This window comes from Thamnophis sirtalis, unplaced genomic scaffold, assembly GCF_051295495.1.
Source record: "Thamnophis sirtalis isolate CommonGarterSnake01/CBP01778 unplaced genomic scaffold, rThaSir2_p1.2 scaffold_2, whole genome shotgun sequence".
In the NCBI taxonomy this organism is placed as follows: Eukaryota; Metazoa; Chordata; class Lepidosauria; order Squamata; family Natricidae; genus Thamnophis; species Thamnophis sirtalis.
In genome coordinates this window covers 51,611,700-51,634,190 of record NW_028261382.1, presented here as the reverse complement: position 1 = coordinate 51,634,190, position 22,491 = coordinate 51,611,700, and the positions used below count along the sequence as shown (strand labels likewise).

Here is a 22,491-nt window from a genome sequence, read left to right as displayed (position 1 = left end):
CTTCAGGCGTGGTGCTTCCAGGAAGCCTGAAGATGACGAATGAGACTTCGTCGAAACGTCGCCAAGACATCTCCAATTTTACGCGGGAGAAAACCCGAATAACTAGAGACCTACATACTAACACCCGCGAAATATATATATGTTTCCCCCACAGTGGCTGAACTCTTTTCTGGGTATTTTTATTTTTTGCCTCAACAAAATCTCGCACTGTTAAAAAAGAAATCTCGCAGACAGGAAGGCACTACTTCTAGATCTTGCACCAGTAGCACACGCGCGAAGGTTTTCGCTCACGCGTGTTCGGTTGATCGAGACTTTCCTCAAAGCCGAGGAAAAACAGAAACGAACAAACGTTTGGGAAAATAAGAAAATAAGAGCTCATCTCGTGAACCCATTCCAGTGTCAGAACGTGACAGAAACAAATGTACAGCTTGAAAGGAGCAACGTAGTGCAAATAAGAGACATTAACAGCATCATTTCAAAGAGCTTTTAAGTGAGCTAAAATAGAACTCGGGGCCTGCTGGTTTGACACCCCCACCTCCTCCCCCGCACCCCACCCCCCCAAATTAAGCCACGCGACCGGAAATAAGTTTTCTGGATGCAAAACCCAGGAAATGAAATTTCTAAATGAAAATTGGCAGCCCCTGTTAAATTATTTATTTTAATTCCATCTCAAGAAGGGCAGAATAAACTATCTTGCTTGTGGAAGACCAGATCTCCCACTGCGTCTTTCTAAGCTGGGCGGCTGCTGCAAGGAATTCTGGGAGGAAAGAGTGCCGGTCCCTTCTCTCTCCTCTCCTTCTGGCCCCACCCTAGGAGACTTGGTGGTTGGAGGACAAGGTCCAACTAGCGCCCGAAGCAACGTCCGTTCTCTCCGCTCCTGCCCTGTGTCAGAAGGTCTCGTCGTCGTTGCAATTGGCGGTCCAGTGGCCAAACATCTCGCAAATGGTGCAGTACGGGCGTTCCTCTTTCCGACTGCCGTGGTACGTGGAGTGGGGGGGTTCCTCGGGTGCCTGGGCTTGCGTGGGACAATCTTCGGTGTCGTGGAGGTCGAAACAATCGCAAATGTCGCAGAAGAGACGAGGCTTCCTCTTGACTTGGTTGTCTTCCTCGCTGTGGAGGCAGAAACGGTTTAGAAAAGCCGACGGGCGCCCGCGGGTCGTGTTGGGAGACTCGCGGTTGAGGAACCAAGAGCGAGCAAGAAGTTGGGATTTTGGTTTTTCAATTATTCACGCCAATGTTCCTCAACCTTCGCCGTTTCTAGAGGTCTGGATTTCAACTCCCAGAATTCCCCAGGGTCTGGCCTCTCTAGAGAACAAACTCTATGGTTGCTGGAGCTCCAACGCTTTAAACCAATGTTCCTCAACCATGGCAATTTAAAGAGGTGAGGACTTCAACTCCCAGAATTTAAGAGGTCTGGATTTCAATTTCCAGAATTTAAGAGGTCTGGACTTCAACTCCCAGAATTCCCCAGGGTCTGGCCTCTCTGGAGAGCAGACTCTATAATTGCTGGAACTCCAATGCTTTAAGCCAATGTTCCTCAACCTTGGCCATTAAAGAGGTGAGGACTTTAACTCCCAGAATTTTAAGAGGTCTGGATTTCAATTTCCAGAATTCAAGAGGTCTGGACTTCAACTCCCAGAATTCCCCAGGGTCTGGCCTCTCCAGAGAACAAACTCTATGGTTGCTGGAGCTCAGCGGGTTGGTTTATCCAACGCTTTAAGCCAATTTTCCTCAACCTGGACCATTTAAAGAGGTGAGGACTTCAACTCCCAGAATTTAAGAGGTCTGGATTTCAATTTCCAGAATTTAAGAGGTCTGGACTTCAACTCCCAGAATTCCCCAGGATCTGGCCTCTCTGGAGAGCAGACTCTATGGTTGCTGGAGCTCAGCGGGTTGGTTTATCCAAGGCTTTAAGCCAATTTTCCTCAACCTGGACCATTTAAAGAGGTGAGGACTTCAACTCCCAGAATTCCCCAGGATCTGGCCTCTCTGGAGAGCAGACTCTATGGTTGCTGGAACTCCAACGCTTTAAGCCAATGTTTCTCAATCTTGGCCATTTAAAGAGATCTGGACTTCAACTCCCAGCTCTGCTGGTTGAGGAATTCTGGGAGTTGAAGTCCAGACTTCTTAAAAGTGGCCAAGGTTGAGGAAGACCGCTCTACGCCATCCAGCTGTGTCTACCCATAAGCCACTCCCAAGTAAAACGGCCACCCGAACCCCCAATTTTTCCAACCACCCACCTGTCGTAGTTAATAACTTCTTCCTCGTCTCCGTTGAGAGCGGCCTCAGACATCTTGTTCAGTTTCGATTTCAGTTCGGCGTTTTTCTCTTGAAGGTCCACAATGACCGAATTGAGGAAGTCAATCTGAAGGGTTGAGGATGAGAAGGAGGAGAAGTGAATCTCATCGGACGAGGCCAGTTGGACCTACTGAACTCCCAACAACATGGCTAAAAACCTCTTGTGATGTCTCCTCTCAGTTCACCTCCGCTTGAAACGAAAGCAAAACTAAAACGCCCGCTCAGTGCGTGGCAGGTAGTCCTCACCACTTAGCGGACGGCTGACCTCCCAAGGGATTTGAAGTTCTGTCCATCAAACCAGCTTCAAAGCCACCCGATGGGTTTTGGGGTGCTTGGCAACTAATTCAGGCTGCACCAATGCATTTGTATTTTCTGTAAGCCGCCCAGAGTCCTTCGGGATTGGGCGGCCTATAAATTTATTAAATACTAAATACTAAATTCACATTTATGGCTATTTGCAGAGTCCCTGCAAAATGTTGTTTGGGTTTTGCTTAGTGACGTTGCAAAAGAAAAAAATGTCATAAAGCCAAGCACGGACCTTCCTAACAACCTGAACAAACAACAACCACAATTCCTGGCTTAATTATGGTTGTTAAGTCAAAGATGGCCTGTGGTCTTTTTCTTGAAAAGAAAAACGCAACAGCAGTTCGAATTGACACACACATTTATGACGGTTTCAGAGTTCCGGGAGTCACATGATCCCCTTCTGCCACCTCCAGACAAGCAAAGTCCACGGGGAAGCCAGATTCACTTAACAACCGTGGCAAGTAAGGTCGTAAAACGGGGCAAATTTAACTTAACAAGCGTCTCGTTTCACAACCACAAAATATTGGGCTCAACTGCAGAACCCATCTTTTGATTTGTAAAATGGGACACCCCCCCAGAATCGCAGCCTCAATCGCTCCATCTCCTCGGAGGGGGAGAAAGAGAGCAGGGAGGAAAGAGGCCAAGGGACACCCCCCCCCCAGCAGACCACCACCACCCCCAAATTCAGCCACCCGTTTATAGTCTCTCCTTCTCTTCCTCCGTTTTGGCACCGAAAAGAACGAGGGGGTTGCCTCTCTCTCGGAGGCTGAAGGGGGGGGGGGGGAGAAGAGCCGCTCCCTTGCAGAAGGTCCCCGAGGTTATTATAACTGAGAAAACTTATATATATTTTTATTTATAAAAAGCAGAGAAAGTTGAAACCAACCATTTGCTGATGGCAGAAGATTATCCCCAGCCGCAGATCAAAGCAAAGAGCGAAAAGGCGAAGCGGAGGGAGAGGGAAAAAGGAAGGAAGGAAGAGGGGGGAAAAAACACAAGAAACCAAATATTAGTATGTTAAGAACATGATAAACTCTTGATAAAAACTATACTTTTTTTCCCCTTAACTTTTCTTTAAAAATAGGATAGGCCAAGCATATTGACACGTAGCGGAAATACACCAAGGAGCGGAGGAGTGGGAAAGAAGAAAGATGGGCAGAGAGGGATGGGAGAGAGGGTGGGAGGGAAAGGTGAGAAGGAAGGGGGGGAGTGGATGTGGAGAGAAGAGTGGTAGAAGGGGAGTAGGGTAGAGGGGGATGATGGAGGGAAGGTAGAAAGTTGGAGGGTGGTGGAAGAAAGAGGTGTACGGAGAGCGGAAGAGGTATATTGGGTTTCTATTTTCTGGGGCATTGTTGACAAGAGGAATTGATGCAATTATTGTTTTAATGCTGTATGGCGTTGAGTTATGTACAGTATACATGTGAGTGTATGAAAATTAAAATTAAAAAAAGAACATGATAAACTAGACCTGAAGCATTTGGGGGAAGGGGGAGTTCAGTCTCTGGACAATTGTTTTTAAAAAAAAAAATATGATGGAATGATACAACGAAGAGGACGGACTCATACCTGGCTCTCTTGAGCGTCTTCCTTTTGAAAGTCGCCACTAGATGAAACATCTTGGTACAAGAGGAAAGGGGGGGGGAGGAAACCACGTTAGAAAGAGATGAAATAAAGACTCCCCGATTTTACATGACCTTCATCAGAGACAGATGGGATGTTCTCAAACTGGTGGACTTCAACTCCCAGAATTCCTCAGGGTCTGGCTTCTCTAGAGAACAAACTCTATGGTGGGTGGAGCTCGATAGGCTGGTTGCACCAATGCTATTAAGTCAACGTTTTTCAACCTTGGCTCCTTTAAGAGGGGTGGACTTCAACTCCCAGAATTCCTCAGGGTCTGGCTTCTCTAGAGAACAAACTCTATGGTGGGTGGAGCTCGATAGTCAACGTTTTTCAACCTTGGCTACTTTAAGAGGTGGACTTCAACTCCCAGAATTCCTCAGGGTCTGGCTTCTCTAGAGAACAAACTCTATGGTGGGTGGAGCTCGATAGGCTGGTTACACCAATGCTTTTAAGTCAACGTTTTTCAACCTTTGCTCCTTTAAGAGGGGTGGACTTCAACTCCCAGAATTCCTCAGGGTCTGGCTTCTCTAGAGAACAAACTCTATGGTGGGTGGAGCTCGATAGGCTGGTTGCACCCATGCTTTAAGTCAACGTTTTTCAACCTTGGCTACTCTAGGAGGGGTGGACTTCAACTCCCAGAATTCCTCGGGGTCTGGCTTCTCTAGAGGACAAACTCTATGGTGGGTGGAGCTCGATAGGCTGGTTACACCAATGCTTTTAAGTCAACATTTTTCAACCTTTGCTCCTTTAAGAGGGGTGGACTTCAACTCCCAGAATTCCTCAGGGTCTGGCTTCTCTAGAGAACAAACTCTATGGTGGGTGGAGCTCGATAGTCAACATTTTTCAACCTTGGCTACTTTAAGAGGGGTGGACTTCAACTCCCAGAATTCCTCGGGGTCTGGCTTCTCTAGAGAACAAACTCTATGGTGGGTGGAGCTCGATAGACTGGTTGCACCAATGCTTTAAGTCAACGTTTTTCAACCTTGGCTCCTTTAAGAGGGGTGGACTTCAACTCCCAGAATTCCTCAGGGTCTGGCTTCTCTAGAGAACAAACTCTATGGTGGGTGGAGCTCGATAGTCAACGTTTTTCAACCTTGGCTACTTTAAGAGGGGCGGACTTCAACTCCCAGAATTCCTCAGGGTCTGGCTTCTCTAGGGAACAAACTCTATGGTGGATGGAGCTAGATACTCAACGTTTTTCAACCTTGGAAACTTTAAGAGGGGTGGACTTCAACAACCCAGAATTCTGGGAGTTGAAGTCCATCCTTCTTACAGTGGTCAAGGTTGAGAAACATTATCTAAGGCAGCATTCCAGTTTTGCCTTCAGCCATCGGTGATGCCAAACCTGCCCAGCATTTTGAAGTTGGGTATTAACGTAATGTAACGTCAATGTTTCTCCACCTTCTGCATTTTAAGAGGGGTGGAGACAGCGCAGCTCAGTGGTGAAATCTATTTTTTTTACTGTGGGCGTGGCCTGGTGGCGCATGTGACTGGGTGGGCGTGGCTATGTAGTCATGTACCTGGGGGTGGGGGGGTCAAAAGACAGAAACTCACTTTTAACAATGTCCTGCTGGAGCGGGGTTGGACCAGATGACCTCCAGGTCCCCTCCCAGCCCTGGATTATCCTCTGAAGCTGTGTCTAGTGCCAGGTTCGTACTCCTTCCTTCCTCTCCTTTTCCCCTCCATCCCTTTCTTTTTCTCTCTTTCTCTCTTCCTTCCGCAGTGGTTAGGGTGCAGTACTGCAGGCCACTTCAGCTGACTGTTATCTGCAGTTCAGCGGTTCAAATCTCACCGGCTCAAAGGTTGACTCAGCCTTCCATCCTTTGGAGGTGGGTGAAATGAGGACCCAGACTGTGGGGGGCGATATGCTGACTCTGTAAACCGCTTAGAGAGGGCTGGAAGCCCTAGGAAGCGGTATATAAGTCTAACTGCTATTGCTATTGCTCTCCTTCCTTTCCCAACACCCCCCCATTTTTGGCCTATCAGGCTTCAGGGAAGCATGTTGGGGGGGACACCCCCCCCAAAAAAAACCCCCATATTCCCGCATTTCTGAAGAACCTGTAGTAAAAAAAATGTTTAAAAACTTTAAAAAAAAAGTTTGTCTTTATTTTTTCTGTTACGATATAGAGTATGACTTATATGATGTATAAAGGACAATAATGATCTTAATGTATAAGAGTGGGATGATTTGAATACTTTGGTATAATTGTATGTAGTGACCATTTTATATTAGAAAGATCTTTGTATATTAAGCAGATCAATGATGATGTAAGGAATTATTGATATATACATGAATTGAAATACTTAACCACTATATGGATTAATAATTAATAATGGGAATCTATTCTTGGAATTCTGGATGATTGGTGACACTATGGTTAATTGAAAATAAGAATGTATATTATAAATTAATGGGAATTCTTTGTTCTAATCTTCGCTTTTTCTCCTTGGAGATAGGTGATATTATAATACTTTAAAGACTTATTGTTATTTGATAGATAATTATGAATTTAAGGAAACAAGGACTGTTACAAATGAAAGAATATTAACGATAATCTGAACGTATAATGCTCAATGACAGGGAAACATCCAGTTATGTTTGACGCAAACCACTGATGTTAATCCTAAATTTAAGAACTGATGCACAAAAACTTGTAATCAAACGACATGCTCGATGAAATGGAAGAAAGTTGTTCTTTTTTTCTTCTCTTGCCTTGTTTTGTAAGTGTTGTTTTGTTTAAAAAAGAATAAAAATATATCTAAAAAAAAAAAGTTCCGAAGATCAGCTGCGCGACGTATGAGCATCGGAACTTTTTAATATATATGAGTCTGTCTGTCTGTCTGTCTGTCTGTCTGTCTGTCTGTCTGTCTGTCTGTCTGTCTGTCTGTCTGTCTATCTATCTATCTATCTATCTATCTATCTATCTATCTATCTATCTATCTATCTATCTATATATATATATATATATATATATATGATTTTTACAACCCCTGGTAAGCCCCAATTATGGGAGGAAGCTAACTGCTTCCATCATCTGTCAATCGGCTCGTCACAAGAGTCCATCACGACAGAAACCCAATATTTTTACTGTTGCCTTTGTTATATTTGTGTTTTTTTATTTGTGCTGATAAATAAAGGGAGACTAGTATAGATCTATTTCAAGCTATTTAGCTCTCATATGGCTAGCTGATGAGAGCTAAATAGCTTGAAATAGATCTATACTAGTCTCCCTTTATTTATTTATCAGCACAAATAAACACACACACACACACACACACAGATATATATATATATATATATATATATATATATATATATATATATATATATATATATATATATATATATATATATATATATATATATAATTTATTTATTTATTTATTTATTTATTTATTTATTTATTAGACTTATATACCGCTTCATAGGGCTTTCAGCCCTCTCTAAGTGGTTTACAGAGTCAGCATATTGTCCCCACAGTCTGGGGTCCTCATTTCACCCACCTCGGAAGGATGGAAGGCTGAGTCGACCTTGAGCCTGGTGAGATTTGAACCGCTGAACTGCAGATAGCAGTCAGCTGAAGTGGCCTGCAGTGCTGCACCCTAACCACTGCGCCACCTCGGCTCTTCTTTTAGTAGTTTTTACTACCAGTTTGGCCAAACCAGCCTCAAGCGTTAGCATTTTGTCCCTGGCACAGGTGGTTGGGGGATTCTGGGAGTTGAAGTCCACCCTTCTTCAAGCAGTCAAGGTTGAGAGACACTTTTCCAAAATGCTGGGATTTTGGGGACTGGAAGTCCACACCTGGCGACGTCGGCTCTCCCCACCTGGGGAACCCCCCCCCCAATGAACCTGGGCTACCCGAGGAGACCTACACTGCAGGGTTGGCGTTACCTGAAGAGCTTTTTTGGCTCTCTTTGAGCTTCTGCTCCAGATTCTTTACTTTGATCTCCAGTTTCACCTTATCGGACTCCAGGGACTGGACGACCGAGTGCAAATTCCTGGCTGTGGCGTTTTCTCCACGGAGCACCGAGACCTGCAGAAGTCCCAAAAGAAAAGAAGGGGACACAGTGTGGATTTAATAAGGCCACGGAAGGGAAGAAATGAAGGGCGTGAAGATGGTCTAACCACAATTGAGCCCTTACGTTTCTATTGCTAAGTGAACCCCCAAGGAAGGGAGGGAGGGAGAATGGAAGGAGGGAGAAGGGAGGAAGGAGGGAGAGAAGGAAAGAAAAAGGAAGAATGGAAGAGGAGAGGACGGAGGGAGGGAGGGAGGAAGGAAGGAGGGAGGGAGGGAAAGAAAAAGGAAGGATGGAAGAAGAGGGAGGGAGAGAAGGATGGAAGGCGAAAGAAGGAGGGATAGGAAGGAAGGAGGGAGTGAGGAAGGAGGGATGGAAGGAGGGAGAGGGAGGGAAAGAGGGAGGAAGGAGAAGGAAGGGAGGGAAAAGAAGGAATGGGAGGAAGGAAGGGAAGGAGGGAGAGGAAGGAGGAAGTGATGAAGGAGGGATGGAAGGAGGGAGAGAGGAAGGGAAAGAGGGAGGAAGGAGAAGGGAGGGAGGGAAAGAGGAAGGAAGGAGTGAGGAAGGGATGGAAGGAGGGAGGGAGGAAAGAAGGGTAGAAGGGAGGGAGGAAGGAAGGTGTCTTGTTTTGGGGGGGCCACCCATACAGGAGGAGATGCTGGGGGGGTGGGGGTTTCACCCCCTTCTCTGTTTCTACCTCATTCCGGAGTTTTTCCAGCTCTTCGTCTCTCTCCGTAATCAAGGCACTCGTAACACTGATGGATTTCTGCAGGGAAGCTCTCTCTTCATCGTTCTCTTTGATTAACGTGGCTTCCCTACAAGAGAGGGGCAGGCGACAGTCAGAAGAGTTGTGGCATTCAACTGGTTCAAGAACCACGTCTGGGGGGGGGGAAGGGGAGGATGATCAGCAAAGGGGCTTTCCGGGACTTGAATGGCCCTTTGATTTAACCGAAGGAAGTTTCACAGCTGGCCTTAAGGATGTTGGGGGGTGGGTGGGAAACTTTAACCCCAGGGAGACAAAGTGAAAAGGCTTTTTTACCTAGGGAGATTCATGCCAGAATCTGCATATCACCGTATCCATTTCAGTGGGGGGTTTTTTAATTTTTTATTTTTTAAAGAAAGATGTTAATAGGATTGGGGGATCAGAGAATCGAAAGGGGGGGAAAAGAGGGTCACAGATGGCTTATTCCTCAGAACAGTATTGAACAGACGACAGAGAGGCATGCAAAGCTCAAACACACAACACGCACACACGCACACACACAACATACACAGTTGTCATGCAAAGCAGAGATTGTGCTGGAATTATCGGCTGGTCCTCCCCAAAATTCTGTTAATTTAAACCTGCTTCCGTTGTTTTTTTTTGGAGGGCCATTCTGGACGTTTAAAATTAGAATTTTTTTAAAAAAGTCACTCCAATAGAAGAAGGATAGAAGTGGGGTTCAGGATGCAACTGTGGCTCTTTTCTTGCAGACATCTCATGACCCAGCTGGGTAGTATCATCAGTGCTGATATTGTTACCTATTATGTCTATCTGCAGTAGTGGCCAAAATTGTGGGAACCTTTTGGGAAAAGCGTAATCTTTTGAGGTTTGATGGCTAATAACACCACTTTCTTTTGGAGTAGTATAAAGGGAGGAGGGTTTGCAAACTGGAGGGGGAGGGAGAGGAGGGGAAAGAGGACCACGGGGGTCCTTGGTGCTCTCGGAGCTTGGTGGTTTTCTTGCAGACATTTCACAACCCACCTAGGTAACATCATCAGCGCTATCTGTCAGTGTCTATCTACAGTGGTGGCCAAAATTGTGGAAACCTTTTGGGAATTTGAGGTTTGATGGCTAATAACACCACTTTCCTTTGGAGTAGCACCAGGACATTATATATCAATGGAAAGATAATTTAATCAAGAACGTAATGCAGCAAAGATTGTTCAATTATCTGCATTCTGCGAAATGTTATAGCCAAATAACCAGAAAAAGGAAACGCAACGTGGTTATGTTGATCTCAAATAGCTTCCAACAGCTGCAGAATTCAAAGGCTTGGTTCCCCCTGTGGGAAGACGTCGTAAGGCCGTAATTCACGCTAAAGGTTACCCAACTAAGTATTTAACTGACGTGGTGAACATTTTTGTATATCTGGTTTTTCTTTATGGTGATCATTTTTGAGGTTCCACCACAAAACCGCGGACGACAAAATCGCGGTCGACGAAAGCGCGCATTTGACGTCATCACAGCGAGACGAAAACATCGCGCTGTGATCGAAAAATGTACAAATAAAGCGAAAACCTTACCCTAACCCCCCCAAACCTAACCCTAAACCTAACCGTTAACGTAACGCTAAACCTAACGCTAAACGTAACCCTAACGCTCTAAACCTAACCCTAACCCTTAACCTAACCCTAACCCTAACCCTTACCTTTATGTGAATCGGCTTGCTTTAATTTAATTTTTATTTCAATTTTTAATTTTTTTCGTCGCGCTGTGATGACGTCAAATGCGCGCTTTTGTCGATCGCGCTTTTGTGGACCGCGGTTTTGACGGGTCACGATTTTTGAATATCTCATTTTTTTCTGCCTGTTTCCCTTTTCTTCTTTATAACCGCTATTCTGACAGCAAATCCTTCATAAAAGGTATTGCATCACATCCTTGACTAAATTATCTTTCCACTGATATATAATTTTATGGCACTATTCAAAAAAAAAAAGTGGTGTTATTAGTCATCAAACCTCAAAAATACTGTGCGCTTGTCCCAAAAAGATTTCCACAATTTTTGCCACTTAAGTTACCTCGATGTTCCTGATGAAGTTACCTTGTTGGGTCATAAAACGTTTGCAAAAAAACCCCTCACCAAGCTTAAAGGGATCAGATTTTGAATAGTTCAGAGAACCGGTAGTGGGAATTTTGAGTAGTTTGGAGAACTGGTAGCGGGAATTTTGAATAGTTCAGAGAACCGGTAGCGGGAATTTTGAATAGTTCAGAGAACTGGTAGTGAAAATTTTGAGTAGTTTGGAGAACTGGTAGCGGGAATTTTGAATAATTCAGAGAACTGGTAGTGGGAATTTTGAGTAGTTTGGAGAACCATTAGTGAAAATTTTGAGTAGTTTGGAGAACTGGTAGCGAGAATTTTGAATAGTTCAGAGAACAATTAGCGGGAATTTTGAATAGTTCAGAGAACAATTAGCGGGAATTTTGAATAGTTCAGAGAACTGGTAGCGGGAATTTTGAATAGTCCAGAGAACAATTAGCGGGAATTTTGAATAGTTCAGAGAACTGGTAGCGGGAATTTTGAATAGTCCAGAGAACTGGTAGTGGAAATTTTGAGTAGTTTGGAGAACCATTAGTGAAATTTTTGAGTAGTTTGGAGAACTGGTAGCGGGAATTTTGAATAGTTCAGAGAACAATTAGTGGGAATGTTGAATAGTTCAGAGAACCGGTAATGAAAATTTTGAGTAGTTTGGAGAACTGGTAACGGGAATTATGAATAATTCAGAGAACCATTAGTGGGAATTTTGAGTAGTTGGGAGAACCGGCAAATGCCACCTCTGGCTGGCCCCAGAGTGGGGAGGGAATGGGGATTTTGCAGTATCCTTCCCCTGCCACACCTGGCAAGCCACGCCCACAGAACTGGTCGTAAAAAAAAAAATTGAATTTCACCACTGGGTGGGATGGTTGCTGTCCCCCCCCAACCCTTCCCCCCCCACCTCCAGGACAGCTAGCAAACAAGGAGTGAGAGCAGGCACATCACAGAAGGCCTTTCAGAAGCGATGCAGATGTTCGTCCCGGGTGGCAGAAGCGGCAAGGGAAAAATCCGCGGTGGATGATACCGAGGCGCACCGCGTCACAGACGGACGGGGTCTTTGTCACGCCGAGATAGAAGGCTACTGTTCCCCAAAGAGCGGGACTCCTACGGATCGGGAACCCTGTGGTTTTCCTCCCGGGGGACAGAAATAATAAGCGGTGAAGGAGTCAGCTTGGCTGCAAAAGGGGGATTTTTTGGGGGGGGGGGCGGTCAAGGAAGGACCGACTGGGCGGCTGAAGGAAGCTCGGCCACCTGGCTGGGTCTACTTGTGGGAGGAGTTCGGTGTGAGGGTGGGTCTCATCGGCCAAACTGCAAGCTAGAATTGAACAGGTGAGCATTTAGGAGCCGGGAAAGTTGGTTTGTCTGCATGCAGGTCAACTCCTTGACGGAGAGACGAGAAGGTTCTTACGAGGAGGACATCATGGGGTAACTCTGGCCTCCGTTGTGTGGGGGGGAGGGGGGGTCAGCTTGTTGGGGAAGGTCAGAAGACCCCGTAAGTGTCCTGCCAATCTTCAGGACTAGGAATCGGATTGAGAACGAGAAGGAAGGAACGAATCACGGGAGAATCTGGTGGGACACAGTTGTTCTTCTGGGGGGCAACGTCGTTCACTCCTCAAAATCAAGCTCATCTCAAAATGAAACGGGCAACCCCAAACCCCGACCGGATCCCTAGTGGAGGGGATCCCAACCGGCTCCCCAATCCAGCAAATGATCCCAACCAGGAGATTTGCTGGTTGACAAGTCAGGGCATCGAATGGCTTCAGACAAACCTCCATCAGCATTTATCCCAGGTTTAGAGATGTGTGGCCAGTAGAGTCTTTTCTTTCTTTCTTTCTTTCTTTCTTTCTTTCTTTCTTTCTTTCTTTCTTTCTTTCTTTCTTTCTTTCTTTCTTTCTTTCTTTTTCTTTCTTTCTTCTCATTTTCATTCTTTCCTTCCTTCCCTCCCGCTTTCCTTCCTTCTCTTTCTTTCTTCCTTACCTCTTTTTCTTTCTTTTTCTCTTCCTTTCCTTCCTGCCCTCCCTCCCTTTCTTTCCTTATTCCTTCCTTTCCTCGCTCTTTCCTTCCTGCCCTCCCTTTCCTTTCTTCTCTCTTCCTTCCTTCCCTCTTTCTTTCTTTCTCTTTCTTTCTTCTCATTTTCATTCTTTCCTTCCTTCCCTCCCTCCCGCTTTCCTTCCTTCTCTTTCTTTCTTCCTTACCTCTTTTTCTTTCTTTTTCTCTTTCTTTCCTTCCTGCCCTCCCTCCCTTTCTTTCCTTCTTCCTTCCTTTCCTCGCTCTTTCCTTCCTGCCCTCCCTTTCCTTCCTTCCTTCTTTCTTCCCTTCTTCTCTCTCCCTTTCTTTCTCTTTCTTTCCTTCCTGCCCTCCCTTTCCTTCCTCCCTTCTCTTTCTTCCTTTCTTCTCTCTTCCTTCCCTCTTTCTTTCTTTTTCATTTTTGTTCTTTCCTTCCCTCCCTCTTTTCTTCCTTCTCTTTCTTTCTTCCTTACCTCTTTTTCTTTCTTTTTCTTTCTTTCCTTCCTGCCCTCCCTCCCTTTCTTTCCTTCTTCCTTTCCTCGCTCTTTCTTTCCTTCCTGCCCTCCCTTTCCTTCCTTCCTTCTCTCTTTCTTCCTTTCTTCTCTCTCCCTTTCTTTCTTTCTCTTTCTCTCCTTCCTGCCCTCCCTTTCCTTCCTTTCTTCTCCCTTCCTTCCTTCTTTCCTGCTCTCTCTCTCTCTCTCTCTCTCTCTCCTTCTCTCTCTCTCTCTCCCTCCCTCCCTCCCTCCCTCTCTCTCTCTCTGGCTTTCTGTAAAATTGGAAGACATTTCCTGATTTATCTCTCTCTGCTTACAGTCCTACCCAAATGCAGATCCCAGCTGTTTGCAAACTTATTCATGCAACGAAGCCCCAACAATTTTCTTATTGAAAATTGCAGTTACAGCCAGTCCTCAACTTATGACTGCTGTTGGGACTGGAAGCTCTGTCACTAAGCGATGAGGCTATTAAGGAAGCCACCGCCCCTATTTTACAACCATTTTCGTCGCACTGCTGAGGTTACCTAGGATGGCTCACGAAACGTCTGCAAGAAAGCCGCCCAGCTCAGAGACCAACGAGGGCCCCCATTGTTGTATCTGCAAGAACTGGTTGTAAGTCATTTTTTTCGCCAGTGCCGGCTCATTAAAAGAACCGTCGTTAAGTTGAGGACCAAGAAGCCTAACTTCATGGATGAGAAGAGCCACTTACAAACAGCTTTGAACTGATTCAAAGCTTGTTCGTTTTAGAGAGTTTTATGTCAAAGCTCATCCCACCAGGAACATCTCTCGAGTAGGAGTAAATTTCACCTTCCACCAAAAAAGGACTTGGAGCCTGCTTCATTTCTGAAGATGATTCGTTTGGGCACGATCGCAAAAGCGTTAATTCCAAGCATCTCCCGCTAGAAACCCCACCCAGATTTTTTTCCCCCTTGCCACGGAAAAAAAAGAAAATTTAAAAGAAATTGCAATAACGGAGCAAGTACCTTAAAGTAATACTGGGCAAGCTTTAAAAATGCAAGATAACAAGAATCACATGTTAGAAACATGGCAGAGAAATGCGAGATAACAGTAAAGGAAGAACTAAATTTGCACCCAAGTTCGGTTCTGTTTGTTGTTATTAAAATATAGATATATAGATAGATAAAGATTTAACACTGCCGAGTATTTTACAAAACCAAAACTCCAAAGAATAAACAAATTCAAAACCAGAAACAAACCGAGAAATTAAAAAATAAAAAAGCAAGACAAAAGGCAGCCCAAAAATAAAATATATATGTACATCGATTTCATTGGAGGGCAAAAAAAATAAAATAAAAACAAAACGTTTTATTTATTGTAACGCGGATAGACTTTCTTTAGTCTTACCATTAAAGACACAGATATAAGCAAGGAAGCAGGAAGGTAGGAAGGGAAGAAGAGATTCAGAAAACAGCGCAGAGAGCCAAATCACACAGCAAACTCAACAACAAGGAGCTGAAATTACATCGAATCCCCCCGGCAGCTTCTTACCTCCACCTTGCAACCCAGGGCTGGATAGAGAAAGGGGGAAGGGGGAAATAGGGTCCTTATGGAAGGGAAGGGGATGAGGAAGATGGGTGCAGCGTGACACCCCTATTTCTCGCTTGCCAAGGCTGCCTGTTGCCTGCCAAGGCCAGGCCAAGTGCTTAGAATCCTAGAATGACAAAGGGACCTTGGAGGTCATCTAGTCCAACCCCCCGCAGGAGCAGGACACGCTACAGGACCAGAACCTCGGGGGACGGGGGGACGACATTTGAGGTGCAACAACATCAATCAATAATTCATCCCTCCCGGATAACACCGGAGCCGAAGAAGGGACGTTTTAACGGATACGATACAGAGGGGACCTCGATTCACAATCAAAAAGGGAGCACGACATTTCCGCCGCTAAGAGGAACAGCGGCTAAGCTCTGCCTCGTTTAATGGCCTTCCTTGGCGGTTAGGGAGGGATTCACCGCCGCTGGTTAAGTTAAGCAGGTTGTTAAGCGGATCTGTCTTTTCATGTTGACTTGGCTCACCAGGAAGCCGCAAAAGGGGGAATCGAATGACTCCTGCAACCGTCATAAGTGTGAGCCAGTTGCCAAAGGTCTGGACCCACGGGGATGCTGCAACGGTTGTGAGTGTGATAAATGGTCGTAAGTATTTTTTTAAAAAGTCACTAAACAGACGGTTGTAAGTCGAGAACTAGCTGAATATGGTACCTCGAATAGACGTTTCCATTGATTTTGAGTTGAGTTGACTCAACTCTTCAACTTGACAAAGGGGGAGGGAGGGGCCCAAGGCCACCCAGTTAGCACCATGTCTAAGAAAAACTAGAACTCACAGGCTCCTAGTCCTAGCAGGATAAATAACCCTCAATAATTGGGGATTTGGGTCTTTTCTGAATTAAAAATATCCTCATTATTTATTTATTTATTAAATCGATTTATAGACTGCCCAATCCCGGGGGACTCCTTAAAGGTAAAGGTTCCCCTCGCACATATATGCTAGTCGTTCCCGACTCTAGGGGGCACTGCTCATCTCCGTTCCAAAGCCGAAGAGCCAGCGCTGTCCGAAGACGTCTCCGTGGCCACGTAGCCGGCATGACTCAACGCACGGAACGCCGTTCCCTTCCCACCAAAGGTGGTTCCTGTTTTCCTACTTGCATTTGTTTAACATGCTTTCGAACTGCTAGGGTTGGCAGAAGCTGGGACGAGTCACGGGAGCTCGCTCCGTTACGCGGCGCCGGGGATTCGAACCGCCGAAATGCCGACCTTTCTGAATCGACGAGCTCGAGCCCCTGAGAGCCCTATATAAAATATCCTTAGTAGTAGTCAAAAGGGAGATTTTGGGTTCCTAAGTTTGGCAATGATTTTTTTTTCGTGGGGGTGGGGACACGACTCTCCGTGAAGAATTTAGAAGCTGGATTTAGGGGATTTTGAGATGCCCCTGTGGAAATCCTCCCAGGGATCCTAAAAATCGCTCTGAATTAAGCTGGGATCGAAAGGCAGGGAAATATAAGAGATCAACCAAGTTCTGAGGATTATATAAAAGTTTCCAGAAATCAAGGCTTCCACTCCCCCCCTCCCCACATTTTAGGGAGGGGAAGGAGACCATAATGCCTTTGATGTATTTTGAACGTAAATGTTCCACCTGCCGAAGACGTTTTGAACAGTCCAGGTGCAAGGCTAAGATTATTTTAAGCGCAGAACCCGGGATCAAAGAATTCTAGTTGAGATTTATGTCAATCTTATTTATTTTTTCCCCCCTTTCTAAGTGCCCCAGAGCTTGTGTGCAAATCAACTCACCTCTTTTTCATCTCCAGCAGCTGGTTATTGAGGACAGATCTCTCTTCTTCCAGCTGGAAAACCAGAAGAGAAAGGAAGGGGGGAAAAAATAGGGATTTTATTTTTATTTAGGACTCACTTTCAAACCATGTACAGGGATTTTACTTGTCCATTAAGGACTCACTTTCAAACCATGTACCTTTAAAAAAAAAAATTCTTGGGAGTCTTTGAATCTATTCCACATCTTTGGAATTAAAAAAAAAAAAGATTTTATTTAGCTAGGCTTTTTGGAACCTAGTTATGCAACCAGCCCTCCCTTCTTATAATTTCATTCATTATTAATTTCGTATTTACAACGCCACCCACTTCTGAAGACTCCAGCAGGTTAGCGGATCCAAAAATAGAATTAAAAACATGAAACGAAACATGGCAGGTCTCATTAATAAACTCAACCACAGCAACAACAACACAACACACAAACACACAAGGGAATAGAACCCGGCCTTCCTTCTCATAGACTTATTTATGATTACAAATTTAAGCTTTAGAAAGACCCCCCTTTTAAATCATATCTCTCCCACCTTCTTCTTGGCAAGGGGGAATCTTCCAACCTTAAGCCCCATTAAGACATTCTACTGCTCATGTAAAAAGAGAGCAAAATAAAAGATTGTGAATCATTTAAAGATCCAAAACCTCTATCCTATTAGGCCAAGAATATGCCAGAATCTAAAATAACCCTCTTGTCAAAAGCCCGAAGAATCAGAAACAAACATTTAAGTTCCAGTTAAACTGCTGGCTGGGGGATTCTGGGAGTTGAAGTCCACACACCTTTCAAGGAGTCGAGGTTAATGAACACTCATTCATCGTGACCCGTCAAAACCGCGTTCCACAAAAGGGCGGTCGACGAAATTGCGTATGTGACGTCATCACAACGCGATGAAAAAGATCGAAAAATTGCAATAAAAATTAAATTACAGCAAGCCGATTCACATAAAGGTAAGGGTTAGGTTAAGGGTTAGGGTTAGGGTTAGAGCGTTAGCGTTACGTTTAGCGTTAGGTTAAGGGTTAGCGTTAGGTTTTTCGTTACGTTTAGGGTTAGGTTTAGGGTTAGGTTAAGGGTTAGGTTTAGGGTTAGGTTTGGGGGGGTTAGGGTAAGGTTTTCGCTTTATTTTTACATTTTTCGATCTTTTTCGTGGCGCTGTGATGACGTCACAGACACACTTTCGTCGTCCGCGATTTTGTCGTCCGCGGTTTTGTGGTAGAACCCTCATTCATTGCCCTTAAAGCGAGACTCACAGCACAGGTGTAGGGATTTACACACACACACACACACACACACACACACACACACACACACACCAACACTTCTTCCACATAATCTTCTCCTAAAAAGCCATTTCCTTCGGGTGCAACTTCAGAGTGACTCTGCGTGGATCCTTGAACACCTGCCTGGTTTCCAAATCTGCTCCAGGAAAAACCATCCCACCTGGGAGTTCTGGATGCCAACGTCCTAAGATATATTTAGGAGGTGCAGGCAGGGCCCCCCCACCCACCCCAGTTTTGGGTCGAGGTGGCATCCGACTCTCTTAAAACAAAGGGCTTGCTTTAATTCCCCCTCGCTGGTGAACACGGCTGCCTCCCTGAAAACTTCACCCAAGGACGAGCGCGAGATTCTTTGTTGCCTTAACTCCTAACAACGTGCCCCCTGACCTTGGCACCACAGGAGGTGCCTTGCCCTCCTCCTCCTCCTCTCTCCCACACCCACCTGTCCAGCATCTCCGGGACCCTTCTAAACTCTCCCCCCCACCACCACCACTTCCATCCCTTTCCCACCCAAATCCGAGGCCGAAACATTGACCTACCTTCTGGTGACTGGCGAGATCCCCTTTCCCCAACTCTTTCGCAAGTTTGAGGTTCTCCTCCTGGAATACGGCGAGCTGTTGGGATTTCTCCTCTTCCGCCAGTTTGAGGATTTCTCTGGGAGAGATGGGGAAGGCAGAGAGGTTACCATAGGAACGAGGAGGGGGCGAGATGAGAGGGAAGACAGGCTGGCGTGCAAACCCGCGTCACGGCTTGACGAGGCCGCCGAGGTAAAGAAGCAGCCCACCCACCCAGGTATCATTCACCAAAGAGCACACACGGGCTCATTTTTCTCGTTGCTCGCTTTGGAAACAGACCCCCCCAATACAGCCATCCGAGTAAATCCTAAATGCTCTTGCCAGATCATCCGGTTATCGGAGGTTATAGGATGCTCCCTGCCACGCTGGGTTCGAAGACCGCCGGCCCGTGCCCGCTCTCTCTTGGCTGGCAGCCATCAATTCTGCCAAGCGAGCAGGGCTGGTTCATAAAAGCTCCATTCACTAAAACATCCCGTTCACGCAGGCTGACGGACGCAACGGCGGGCCCTCACGCTTTGGAGAGGGAGGGAGCATTTACTCCCGTGGGAGGACAAGCCCAGGACGTGTCCAGAAACCGTGCGAATTTTGGGTCCCCCGAGCATCTTCCCCAAACCTGGATATTTTTAGAGCGCAACGTCTCCCTGCCAGCTGCATCTCGAGCGGCGTCCTACATTCCTCGCCAGGGAAACGAACTCGCTGCAAAATTAGATTCCTTGCTCTCTACATTGGCCGAAGCGAGCGTTTCGGGGGACAATTTGATTTGAAAAAAGTCTGGGCTAAAACCTAATCAAAGGAGGCAGTGGGAGTTACCGTTTGCCTTCTCCGGGCTGCCGTGCGCGAGCTGCACGCATCTTCAGGCTCTCTATTTTTAGAAGAGATTTGATGAGATTTGCAAGCAGCCGGGCGTTAGATTTGTAGGGGGGAAAAAAGGGGGGGGGATTTTATACACACACACACACACACACACACACACACACTCCTAGACACTAAAAAACGCATTTTCTATAGTGCATAACGGGAAGGGAGCCTCGGAATCGCCGTCCGGGAAGAAAAAGGCTGCCGTTCTACTCCCCGATTTACGCCCATCCATTTTAATGTCCTTTCAAAGTGAAAACAGGACTGAAAAAGTTACTTCTGACCAATCCTCACACTGAGGTGGTCCATGGCCAAAAAATTGGCTTTTCCAGCAAGCCGGCCTGGCCTGAACAAAATAAAATCAACGATTGATTTAATTGTTAATTTTAATCTAATTTTTTTAAAAAAAATGTTACTGTTAATATTAATTGGGTTTGTTTTTGGATACTCTATCTAATTTTCTTTTGTTTATATATATATATATATACAGGGCGGGGCATAACCTTTTCCTAGGGGGTCACAGCAACACTTGTAATAACAACACAAATAATTCATACACCATTCGAAAGCCCATCAAAAACTGAGTTTATTGACACGATTTAATAGTCAGTATGACCACCATTAGCCCTTCGAACAGCATTCAAACGAGGTGGATAAGAACACAACAAATCTTCAAACAGTTCCGTTTGATTTTCCAGATTTTTCAACACAGTTTCCAAATTCATTCTCAAAGTTTCAACCGAAACAAATTTAACATTTAATAGCTCATTCAATTCAGTTTTTTATGGGCTTTAAAATGAGGTGTCGCGGAAGTTGTAAACTGCTGTCGATCTTGCTGTGACCCCCTAGGAAAAGGTTATGCCCCGCCCTGTATGTATGTATGTATGTATGTATGTATGTATGTATGTATGTATGTATGTATGTATATATATGTATATGTATGTATATGTATGTATGTATGTATATATATATATATATATATATATATATATATATATATATATATATATATATATATATATATATATATATATTTGTGTTTTTTATTTGTGCTGATAAATAAATAAAGGGAGACTTATCAGCACAAATAAAAAACACAAATATAACAAAGACAACAGTAAAAATATTGGGTTTCTGTCGTGATGGACTCTTGTGACGAGCCGATTGACAGATGATGGAAGCAGTTAGCTTCCTCCCATAATTGGGGCTTACCAGGGGTTGTAAAAATCTAATATATATATATATATATATATATATATATATATATATATATTTAATGTTGTTCGCGGCCTGAGCCCTTTGGGAGAAGGGCGGCATATAAATCCAATAAATAAACAATCAAAATGATTGGCGTTTGGCAACGGGTGAGTATTTAACAAACTGAGGTCATTTGCGACCTTCCCAGCTGGCTCCCACCCAGGAAGGCAAACAGTAGCGGAGTTGGAAGGGACCTTGGAGGTCATTTAGTCCAACCCCCCCCCCCCTCACACAGGAGACCTGTACTAGGGATTCGAACCGCCAAACTGCGGGCCTTTGTGATCGACAAGCTCAGGGTCTTAGCCACTGAGTCACCTAGTCAGGGTTCACTTAACAACCGTGCGACTCGCTTAACGGCTGGAGCGATTCACTCCACCACCGTGGCAAAAAAAAAAAAAAAACGGCGTCAAATTGGGTGGGACTCTCGTAACTGTCTCGGTTTAACAACAGAAGTTCTGGTTTCCATTGCGGCCGTAATTCGAGGATTACTTCCATTGTGCTGTAAAAGATTTAAGTTCCGTATAGAATCGCACGACGCTCTCCGAAAAGCACGGGTGTTGCAGTTCCCCGAATCAAGAGAGTGAAAGGCCCATAATAGTCACCTCGGAATAAGGATCCAACAACCCATTTCTGCTACCCACTGCGAGGAATCTTTTCCATTGGTAAAATGACCAAAATGCACAATGAAGGCGGTTTATTATACCGCAATTTGGAAAAGTCCTGTTCCGGGGGAATATTCTTGCACAAAATCTGCCATTAATGATGATAGTTTTAAGCATGTCTGGCATTTCCTCGAAATTTTGTTTAATGCTGGGGAAAACCCACAAGGGAAAACAAAGGGAACACTGTGGAAAAATGTGCCCTTTTCCGCCAAGTGGGACCGAAATAACAATCTTGGTTGCAGCCCCGCCTCTTTAAAAATGCAACCCCGTTTCCGACTCTGTTCTTACAATCCAGAAGCAGCTGCAAATTCTAGCTATTTTTGTTCTACGCACCGCTTTAGGCATGCTGGTTTTTTTCCCTCTGCGTTTTTTCCTCTCCTTCCCATTCCATGAATAAACGTTGGCCCCCCCACCCCGAATGAAAGTTTCCCTCCCCCCAAAGTAAGAACAAAAGACTCACAATTCTTTCCGGAGTTCATCCAGGTTTTGGCTCTCGTTGTTCAGGCGTTCCTGAGATTTGGTGAGCGCCTCTCGGTTCTTTCGGTGGCTCTCTTTAAGAGCGTCCAGCTTGACCGGGGAGGGAGGGAGGGAGGGGGGGGAATAAAAAATTAACAAATTAACTCAAGAGGTCCCAGCAGTGAAGAAGAAGCGTGACCCAGTCTTTCCTTGACCCCTTTTCCCACCATCTCTGCTGAAGCAGCTATGCAGTACTGCGTGAGGATGTAGGGCGGCTTATTTAATGGGGAAGGAGCTAATTTTGAAAATATTATCTCTCTTTTTTGGGGGTGGGTGGAATTTGCTGGTTCTGCCCAGTTCAAATCACCTCCCATGTTTTCATTTTGTTCCCCTTCTCATCGGCCTCTAAGCCTCCTCCGTCCATAAGCATTGGGTGGGTTATGTGTGTGTGTTTGTGGGGGAATGTATTTCATTTCATAACAGATAATCTCCAGCTCCTCTGGGGGGGAATTAGAAGGAGTGGGTGGATTTAGCCATCTGTCTGG

The 22,491-nt window shown here is 45.2% G+C and overlaps 1 protein-coding gene across 10 annotated transcripts in view; it reads right to left on the bottom strand.

Annotated features, from left to right (window-relative positions):
- Positions 1-559: 559 nt before the first annotated feature.
- Positions 560-22,491, bottom strand: part of CLIP1 (CAP-Gly domain containing linker protein 1) — a 79,248-nt gene continuing 57,316 nt past the window's right edge. For 7 of the 10 annotated variants that reach the window (XM_087705487.1, XM_087705490.1, XM_087705488.1 and 4 more), the window contains 8 exons: positions 21,951-22,057; positions 18,681-18,795; positions 16,840-16,892; positions 8,936-9,053; positions 8,114-8,255; positions 4,168-4,217; positions 2,241-2,365; positions 560-1,110 (listed from right to left, as the gene is read on the bottom strand). In XM_087705487.1, coding sequence (XP_087561613.1) covers positions 888-1,110; positions 2,241-2,365; positions 4,168-4,217; positions 8,114-8,255; positions 8,936-9,053; positions 16,840-16,892; positions 18,681-18,795; positions 21,951-22,057 — 933 coding nt within the window. In that variant the 3' untranslated portion in view covers positions 560-887. Of the gene's footprint in view, positions 1,111-2,240; positions 2,366-4,167; positions 4,218-8,113; positions 8,256-8,935; positions 9,054-14,517; positions 14,539-16,839; positions 16,893-18,680; positions 18,796-21,950; positions 22,058-22,491 lie in introns of all 10 variants that reach the window. The other 3 variants (XM_087705486.1, XM_087705489.1, XM_087705485.1) reach the window with 1 other exon arrangement.